Source organism: Drosophila simulans, chromosome 3R, assembly GCF_016746395.2.
Source record: "Drosophila simulans strain w501 chromosome 3R, Prin_Dsim_3.1, whole genome shotgun sequence".
NCBI lineage: Eukaryota > Metazoa > Arthropoda > Insecta > Diptera > Drosophilidae > Drosophila > Drosophila simulans.
Window position 1 is genome coordinate 8,950,773 of NC_052523.2, and position 10,171 is coordinate 8,960,943.

The window sequence follows — 10,171 nt, forward strand, 5'->3', positions numbered from 1 at the left end:
TGCTGGTGCGGAATACCTTAAGGCTTTTGGCGAGAATTTTATTTCAGTCGCCGTCGCTGCTGTTGTGACAGTAAACATGCAAGCACACACGACCCATCCCGCTGTATAAAAGATTGGGATACACGCGGAATGTTAGCTGCACTGAGAAAGAAATGTCTTCATTTTTTCTATTTTTGATATCATTGGTAGAATTTTTTAAAGCCAGCGTGTTGAGATTCTAACGAATCTGCACTCTGTTAAGTTCCACTTTAAACTACAGACCTAAATGCCAAAATAAAAAGCAATTTTTAGTATTTCTTTCCGTGCAATTGGGTTGGTGTGTGGGTGTGGCCAGGTGGTTGTTTTGGGCGTGACGCCGGCGGTGCACACTCGAAACACCTTCCACTGCAGGAGGCAGTCAACTTTGCGGAAAATCGTTTGAAGCGCTTTGCACTTCGTCGACATCTTCTGCATCCCGAGCTTCCTCGCCAGCTCAGAGTGGCGAGTCATGTGTGTGGTGCTCTGTGTGTTGCATTGTTCCGCCAAGGCGAGCCAGAAACTTCAGCCTCAAGTTGACTATTTATGGCTTTTTATTTGCGGTCTGTCGCCTGCGGCTCGCGATGATCATTTCACCCGGTTGCATTTTTGGCCAGCTTTAAGCCGTGATCCCTTGGCCAAACTCCCCAGTGGGCCATAACTCATATCAGCCGCTGCACGCGTCGACAAACTGAGTGTGACAAGCGGGCCAGAAGACGCCGCCTCGCAATGGCGTCTGGTGGCCGGCGTTGCACCTTCCGGTACCGGTTTCCACTTCCTCCAGTTCCTTCAGCTCCACGCCACCCTCCCACCAGACTCGCCCAGCGGAAAACACATCCGCCACGCACGCAAGTCCAACCACCCACTCACCAAACAAACGCAGGCCGACAGCCGCAAACAAAGACACCACACCACACAACCCAAAACTTCTCTAGTCGGGACTCTGGTCTACACTCAACAAAATATTGTACTAATTATTACTTTATTTACATGAATTTTGTTACAAATAATACATAAGTCGTTTAACAGTTACTTAATTCAACTGTAAGTATTACCAGACGAGCTGGCTTATATAAGTTATTTCCCTTTAAAAATATAATTTTTGTTAATTTGGCCACATACATCTTTTGTTTAAACATTTATAAGAGAACGCTCTACTTTTGGCCTAGTGACCAGAGTTTTTTCCGAGTGTGACATGGGTTGGCCCCTGTGTGGACCCAGCAATCAATCCAAATGATATACACATTTCAGACTTGGCTCAGTTCTCGGCTCAGCTCTTCTCAGCTCCGCTTGGCTTGGCATGTTTGCTCAGGGCAGCGAGGGGTGAAGATTTGATGTATTTGACAGATAGACTCCGTCCGTCGGTGATTTTTTACGGCCGCTGAGGTGGGAGTGTGTGGTCTGCGGACAATATGTCTCAGTCCTGGCCAGAGATGGCGTGAGCAATGGCACTTCGGTCAACGGGCACGGGGATTATTGATATTTAAATGGCAGCTAAGCAAATTGGCAGCTGGAACGGTTGCCCCAAAAATATGCTGCGAATATGTGTAAATTATGCTTATATATTATGCTAATGCCGCACAGTGGAACATTTATCTTACACAACACAGCTAATAAAGGTTATACATTTAGAAAAAGGAAAATATTAGGAAAAATTATATTAAGTCTATTAATTTGAATATACAGATTTGCAGTCCTCTAGCTTTGTGACATTATACTCTGCCTTATATAAAAGAGTTTTAAATGTAGCTCATTTCGATGAACCTAAATATTCCCGTGCACAATTTAGAAATGATGGGGAAATTAAAAATGCATTATACTCCTGGCGCTCGGCGCTTGACAGAGGTTTTGGCTTAATTCAATTAAATAATGTGGAGCAGCTGTCCCGCGATCCTTTTGACGCAGCGCCATCACCCGACCGGGCACACTCGCATCTAATTAAAATAATGATGCCCCAACCACCGGCTTGTTTTCGTACGGAAATATTTGCGGGGCGTGGCGATTGCCTTGGACCCGGATTCGTCGGAGCCAGAGTTTCCGGCCAAGAAAGAGCGGCAGCGGCATCAGGGCGTAACGAAATGCGCATAAAACAGGGAGAATTTACAGCCAGAGTCCTTCTTAATGTGCCATGGCGAACCGCAGGACACTGCCTGCCAGAAATCAGACACCAGTCGCACTGGGTATGCTTTTTGGGCGGCTTTTGGCCTCATTTCGAGCGTTTATTCATTGTGCCTTTTAAGAGCTTCCGTTTCGTCACGCATAACGCTTTCGAACGACAATGACACGAACATCAAAATCATCAGCATTATCTGCACAGCCACACGGAACACGGACTACGTAGTACGGAATACAAAATACCGACTACGGAGTCCGGAACAAGCGAGGGGGCTTCGATGTGAGTGAGTGTCCATGGAGAGACGAGCTCTTAAACGCCCGCAATCCAACTACAAAATGGAACAAGTGCCGGAGCGTAGGGATCGAACAGAGATGAGAGCCTAGCCAGGATGAATATCCTGGTTTGAATAGTTTCAGCCATAATTATAATTATTTATTATTCATCATTAGGTTTACTTTTTTATTAAGTTTAAAAGACACTTTTTAAACACAAGTTCCTTATAAAAATTACCAATGACTTTCGTTTTCTATTCGAGGTGGTTTCTATTTCAGCAGCTTGAAGCTGTCACCACTAGCATGAGCTTTTCCCATCTACCAGCCACTGGTTGGGCCAATGAGTGAGGTGTTCCTGTCCGGCGCTCCTTGTCTGGCCATGTTTGACAACATCTAGGCAAAATGGTGACGTCGTCGTGGTCGTCGAGGTTCCTGCACGACATGGCGTATGCGTAACGTAGCGTTTACGAGCGTGTTTTTATGGCAATTGACATCATCCGAGGTGCTTGTAAACGTTGGTGCGTATTTTAATTTAATGCTAAGCAGAACTATAAGCACATAAAATTTGATTGCACTTGCACACTCGGACCGAGAAGGTAAATAAACAAACAGAATAAACACATAGGCAGTTCCGCTGGCATAAGTAAACAATTTATATAATTACCCGTCCAGTAGCTGCGCTTAACTGATTGCTTTATTATTTTTTCGAGTGTCATGTTTGCCGTTTTAATTCCGACAACAATACGGCTGCAGCATAAATATTTACGAGCGGACTGAGCCAATGTCCGGCATCCAGCGAATCTCGGCCATAGCAATAACCATAATGGTGGGCAGCAAAAAATAAAATACTCGGCTTAAACATATGCAAATAATATGGCAAATAAATTTGTTCACATCATCAACACATTTACTGGACTGGTAACTTAATTACACATGTAAACAATTTCATCAATAAGGCAATAAAGAGGGCTGCCCCTGCTGTTCATTGGATTCGGCCAAATAGTTGGTCAAGAGATATGTATGCCAAGCAATTAAGGCCCAAATCTTCAAAGCCATATTCAGTGAGCACAAATCAAAGCCAAGCAATTATCGGGGAATATGTATCGGAATTTAGAGGGAAGCAATCGGATTTATATGTGGCAATGGCTTCTCAAGTGGCAAGTGGCAGAGGGGCCAAATGTGAATGGAAATCGCAACATTTTCATGCCACTCGAACATGCAGCGAAATGAGCAGTGACTGCCGCCGGATTTTTGTAATTGCCACTTGTCGTGTAAATAAAACGAGTGCCACTGTCATGTGCAGTGTCCCTTTTGCATATATTACGACTCGCATTTTTTTCATCGCTCTGAGTGCCGCATGTACGACTTTTTTCGCCAGGTGCATTGACGCATAAATTCCAGCAAACACACGCGAGGGCACCAATATACTCATTGCAAGTGGCAATGTTGCAACATGACTGATTCGTTGCGCGGCTATAAATAAAGTCGTTATGCATGCATTATAAATAAATAAGAGTGGACCGGACCACTAATCACTGCACTGATTTATTCGAATTGGCTGCGGAATTTATGACAAGATTTGCCAAACCACTTCCAAATCCATGCCTAATTTTAAATAGAATGGTATATTGCCTCTGCCACGCAAACAAATCAACTCAAGTGTATCGAAATGAGTTTCGCTTGATTTTCCCCCATCATCCCAGAATATATACATATACCCACATACACCTTCCTCTAGATTTCAGTCAGCCAAAGGCTGTGACATTTCATTCGCGGCAATTAGGAGCCAATTTCACGCGTCGTTCTCGCAGCGAAACCATAAATTTCGCCCGACACTTGTCCGGCTGAAGGCGACTTAAATGGTTTAAGGTATTACGACCAAGACTATATTTTATTGGTAATAGGAACGAAATGCGAAGTGTGCGGTTCATACTTTTGTGGCGCTGTCGATTGAATTGCAGTCGTGAAATGTGTAAAAGAAACCAAACAACTTTTTTCAAATTAAAACAATTACTCCATTAATAACTGTTCTTTTCACAAAATACCAATATGGTCAAGTCTAAATACCTTTCAAGTAAGTTCAATCATACCCATATTTGGGCCATAGTCATTCAAGTTGTACATTTCTTATTCAGCTTACATATACTGTTGCAATCCCGAGGGCTTAAAGGCATTTCCAGTTAAGAAATCAATGTTATTTCATGAGCGGCAATTTCAAGAGCAGTCATTGATTAAGCCATCAATCATATTAACTTTGACTGCATGACAAGATGCAAATGCCGGCTTTGTACGCTTCTATATTGCATATATGCAAAAGAATCTTCTCTTTGGTAAGAGAGCAAAAGCAAATCCTCAAAACGGGCCAAATGTCAACAGGAATAAAACGGAAGTCGCATTCGATGGCAAGAGACATTTGATGGCCATCGGATCATTTTTCACTTCATTCATAAGCCGGAAAACGTAATTTATAATGGGAAATTCCTAAGACGGAGCAGCAGGCGATAAATTTACAGTTTGCGAAACGTTATTAATTGCTAATTACCTCCGAACATGATTAATGCCCTCCTAGCCGCCGCGTTCATCTGCATTTCAGTATGCTCATTGATGTGCCATTTACACATAGAGGTAAAATAACATAGTATCAATCACTGGAGCTGGAAGTTTCCAAATATGGCATGCATTTAGTTTTCCATACTGGAAAAACTGCAGATCGGTTTCTAAATGTATCATATTACATTGACTGAGATATTCTTGTAACTGTATATTTTTATTTAACAATAATTTTAAAACATGAAGAAAATTTATATTAAATAAATTTTTCTCAATGTGGAGGAAAGCCGTCCGAGTTTCCACTCGATCCAAACGTCAGCCACGTGTGACTTTCTTTCGGGCTGGCCGAGCTTGAAACTGCCGTGTAATGTAATTATTGCAAAACTATTCATCATGTTTTGGGCACCGCTCGGAGCGAACAGCAGCCACTTGGTTGCGCGTCTGGGGTCTGTCAAACGCGGCGTATGAGCAATGTGGCCCCAAACGCACTGGCACACACACACACTCACACAGGCGTGCGAGGTTAACTAATTAGCATGTCAAAGCCATCCATATTGCCACAACGAAGCCATTTCAAAGTGTTGCCTCCATTGAAAAGAAAAGCCAACCCAAAGGCGCAAATCCCATTTAATTATGCTTTTATATTCATAATCCCCTTCCATGTTTTCAGCATAATGCGATCCTTAAAGGACACCCATGCACGCAAGCACACTCACACTCACGCAGCTCACACTCATCTATCTGTTTTGATTAATCCTTTGTCAATGGCTCGGACTTAAGGCGAGCAACTAATTCGCTCTCAATGGGCCCCAAGAAAGGGCATGCTGTCGTAAAACAAAACGACCCAGCACACACAATATAAAATTAAATTAAATTTGTCAAAGGCTCGATGGTGAAGGACCATTAAATGCCCATAATAGCCATATGTGTTTGGGTTGTGCACATCGAACATTGTTGGAAAACGTATCCCCTATTGGCTGCCAGAGCAAGTAGTAGAGCTTGTTGGATAAATATCCACTTCGGGCATTTGTATTTTAGAAACTCGAAAGAAACCACAAAGCTTGTTTTGGAAAATTCTTTATTAGCCGAGTATAAAGTTTGAATTAGTAGATGAGCTCCTATCCTTGTGCTTCGTGCCGGTGCCTCAATTGGAGTCCATAGACGTGGTTTTTGTGCTTGTAATTTCCCGTTTTACCCTTCTTTGGTTGGCATTGCCCATCCTTCCCGGGAGTCTCATATGGGCGACACTGACGCCCGCTTCGGAGCAGCCTGCCCGGCAGGATGTAGTTCTTGCGGGGAATATTATGCCCCGAAATGGGGGGACCCAAGTATGGCTCCCTTTTTCCTTTTTCGATCTTGACCTTTTCTTGATGGACGCTACGTGCTGATCCGTAATTGGAGTGCACCACCTGCTCGCGGTACAAGCTGCTGTGGTGAATTGGCACCCGGCTTGACTCCCTGTGCGGTGGGTACGGTGGCTTTGAGCAGCCAAATGGAGTCCTCACCTCACCATCCCTGCACTCAACCACATCGACCAGGCCAGCTCTTGCTTTTGCCTTGCCGAATCCTTCGTCCTGCCAGGATCTCAACATGATCTTGTTCAGAAAGTTATCACGCTCCACGCAGCCATTTTCGGAAAGAATTTCATTGGACTTGCACTTGGATGAACCTGAAGCCTCTGGGTTACTACTCTTGGGAACTTCTTCGGTTGCTACACTTGCTGCTGGCGGTGCAGTTGTTTCAGTTGGCGGTACCTTAGTTTCTTCTTGGGAAAGTGCATCGTAAAAAAATAAGTATAATATAAGCACGCAGAAAGAGCGGTGAACTTGCATCTTGGGGTGCAAGAGGAAGTGGACTGAAATGCAAACCTTACAGAAAATACAATATAACGAGTTAAGTGGACTGCGAAATTAATTTGTTTTGGATTGCCATAAAGATTCGATTATCACTTCAGGTAACCCTAAAGCTTGTAATAATAATACTAGTCTATAGTAATACAATTTATTGACTCTGTTCATTTTCGTTTGTTTGATGTTGTCTTTGTCCAGCTAAGCGTTTCCTTTGGATGCAGCGACTCCTTCTTCCCATGACCTCATTAGCCCGACACTTGTGTCCCTTTCCAATACTCCTTCCCGGCAAGAATACGTACTTCCGTGGGCGCTTGTTTCCAGTTATCGGAGGTCCTGCCGATCTAGGTTTCCGAATGGGTTTTTGTTCCACATCATCATCATCCACGTGGTGATAGAGTTTAAAAATGCCCTTGTCGTGCACAATCCGTTCGCCATTTAGTCTGCTGTGGTGAATTGGCACCCGGCTTGACTCCCTGCGCGGTGGGTACGGTGGCATTGAACAGCCAAATGGAGTCCTCACCTCACCATCCCTGCACTCAATTACATCCACCAGACCAGCTCTAGCCTTCGCCTTTTCAAAGCCTTCGTCCTTCCACGATCTCATCACGATCTTGTTAAGGAAGATCTCGCGATCCACGCAGCCATTCTCGGATAGAATTTCAGTGGACTTGCACTTTGATGCTGCGGAGGAATTGGAAGCCTCTGCCGTACTGTTTCCTGGAGCTTCTTCCGATGGAGCAGGCTGTGAAGTTGGAGCTGGAGTTGAAGTTGGAGTTGTAAGCTCTATTAAAATTAATATAAGGCCCAGCACTAGAAGGAATCTATTCCCCTCCATCCTTCTACTTTCCTGCTGCTCAGCTCGTTTGAAACTACAGTATTTTGTTGTGTTTATTGATCTCGGAAATCCATTTGTCTCCCGTGAAATTTACAGTTAATACGCTTTAAATATATACATATATATGTAATATGCATCACGTTTCTAGTAAGGCCAACAATTTAATAGTTAGCTAGCACATTTTACATCAACTTCTCATTGTACCACACGTTTTTCGGAGTTGCGAGTTTTCAAAGTTTTAAAGAGCAACATTATTGATTTGCAGTAGTTGGTGAAATAATAACCGAAATCAATTGGAGGACACGTGAAACTTTCAAGGTGTTGCTGGGGCCATTTGCTTCTCTTTGGGGCTTGTTGTTTCGTTCTGCAATCTCAATTTCCCCCACAATAAAATTAATGTTTTACGTAGCCAATTCCGAATCGTTTATTTCACATAAAAATGCGATAAATAAGCGACGCATCCTGTGCGACGCCGTCGAAGACGCCAAGGATAAGCCGTTGTTGTTGTTGTTATTGTGCGTGGGGTTTCGATTGTTGTTGTTCCTCCTTGCTCCTCCATGCTCCTCCTTGCTGGGCTGTAGTGTTGTTGTGCCTCTTGTTGGTATTTTACTCGTTGCGCACCTCCAGCATCGTGTATTTATAGCGCAAACAATGGAAAGGATGTTGTGCAAGGACATACGCGCCGGATTACTGCGGAGCGCGAAGGGGCAGCGTGGAACCATGGAAAAGGGCTTACGAACAATGCGACGCCACGCCCCCTCTTCTCTTCAGCTATCCGCCTTTCTCCTTTGACTGCTGGTTAAAAATAAAGAGGAAGCTTACTTCACGGGCTGGTTACCCAACTAAAAGTAATGGGAAACCAAGGGAAGATCGAAGGTTGAAATATTTTAGATAAGGCTTAAATCATTTTCTAGGCATTACTATGAAATTATTAATATTTCAACAAAATGTTTCAACTAATTTTTGTATATTCTGTAAGAAATTGTACTAGGAAAAGGGGAGTGGTTTCTGATATTTAAAAAAACACATTTTTAATTGACTTTGACAGATCATAACATTATAAAACGATTAAGTAAGATTCTTGAAAACTTCATTGAAGTAAGCCCAGAAAGCACATCAAAATGAAAAGAACTACAAAAGATGTAGGTTGAGTTGGTGTAATAAGGAGAGTGAGGCAACAATGGCGCGGCACGTGACCCCGCCGAAATCCTGGCAACCCTGGCAACTCTAGATCTCGCTTGCGGCTCCTGTTAAAAATTTCATGTTAATGGCCACACGAAGATTCGCTCTTAACCCTTTTGCCCCGTGGGTGCTGCTGTAAGTGTGTGTGGGTGTGGTCCCAAGTGTGTGGTGGTGTGCGGTGGTGTGTCTGTATCTGTGGCAGCGTGTAAGTGTGCGTAACAGGTCATTGTCCCAGTGTTTTTCGGTCGCACCTTTACGGCGAGGACAAGGCAGCTTATTTCCTTTGGCTGTCCTTTCTGCAAATTTCAGTCCAGCCAGTGCACACGCAACCGTCTTTCTTCCAGCGTCCTTTCGTCCTTTTCCAGCAGAAGGGAAATTGCTTTAATTAAGGATATCTTGCGAAATGTTTGCTCATATTTATAACCCAGTCGCTTCGTTGGAGAGGTGAAAACTGAACAGTGAGAACTAGAAAAAGGTGCGCAATCAAAGGCGGAAAATCGTTAGAGAATAAAATCGAAATAACAAAGCGGCCACAGGAGAGAGATAACGAGTGAAAGGGGGAAAATAAGATGGGCAGGCGGGACATAATGCGCTTTTCCCGCTGTGGAAGCGGTTTGTTTTCGTTTTCTTTTTTTTTTTTTTTTTTAACTGCCAAAGGTCCTGCGGACATTTTCGGTTGCCTTCTGTTTCTCCAGCGGTCCTTTGACTATTTGCCATCTTGCCGGCTTCATTTGTTTGTGTTGCCTTGTCTGCGTTCTGCGTTCAGCGCTTTGGGTATTTCGCCGGGATAATAAGATAAAAGCTTTAGTGCCATTCGGGCCAAGTTAGTTAATTGCGTGAATGGCAGTTGTGCCCTCATTTTATTCCATTTTATACTGCTCTTACTCCGATTGAATCGTGCAACCAAATTGGGTGATTAGCAGCTGCAGTTCACCGGCGATAATCCCCCAGATTTTCCCCTTTCCAATGCCCCCACCTGAAATTTCTCCAGGCAGTCAAGCTCTACTGCTTCTCATCTTTTATTCAGCACGCAACAATGACAAGTAAAATTTCACCAATGGAGCACATGAAATTCATGCAAAACACTTTGATATTCATATAGTTGAAAATACACAGCAAGAAATTTAAATGACAAGTTTTGGCTTGAGAAGGGAAGTTGGGAAAGTATCTTTCTTAGTTTATCATATATTTGATAGCAACTATGATCATGTTTTAGATGTATTTCAGCAGTCTTATGTTACCCGCGTTCTCTCCAATTATCTTTTCCAGTGTAGTTCCACACATATACCACGTCTACATATGTATATGTGGTCTGCCCTGAGTGCTGGTGAAAAAACAACAAATAAACATG

The 10,171-nt window shown here is 43.4% G+C and overlaps 2 protein-coding genes across 2 annotated transcripts; both read right to left on the bottom strand.

Moving 5' to 3' along the window:
- Positions 1-6,025: 6,025 nt before the first annotated feature.
- Positions 6,026-6,808, bottom strand: LOC6727723. The gene has a single exon (XM_002103049.4). It carries the CDS (start codon positions 6,783-6,785, stop codon positions 6,072-6,074), a length of 714 nt encoding a protein of 237 aa, XP_002103085.2. The 5' UTR covers positions 6,786-6,808; the 3' UTR covers positions 6,026-6,071.
- Positions 6,809-6,940: 132 nt separating this feature from the next.
- Positions 6,941-7,669, bottom strand: LOC6727724. The gene has a single exon (XM_002103050.4). The coding sequence runs from the start codon at positions 7,636-7,638 to the stop codon at positions 6,955-6,957; it is 684 nt and encodes a 227-aa protein (XP_002103086.1). The 5' UTR covers positions 7,639-7,669; the 3' UTR covers positions 6,941-6,954.
- Positions 7,670-10,171: the final 2,502 nt, after the last annotated feature.

Bases quoted from the DNA above. Each gene is read 5' to 3' on its own strand.
- LOC6727723 (XM_002103049.4), bottom strand. From the start codon at position 6,785: ATGCAAGTTCACCGCTCTTTCTGCGTGCTTATATTATACTTATTTTTT.
- LOC6727724 (XM_002103050.4), bottom strand. From the start codon at position 7,638: ATGGAGGGGAATAGATTCCTTCTAGTGCTGGGCCTTATATTAATTTTA.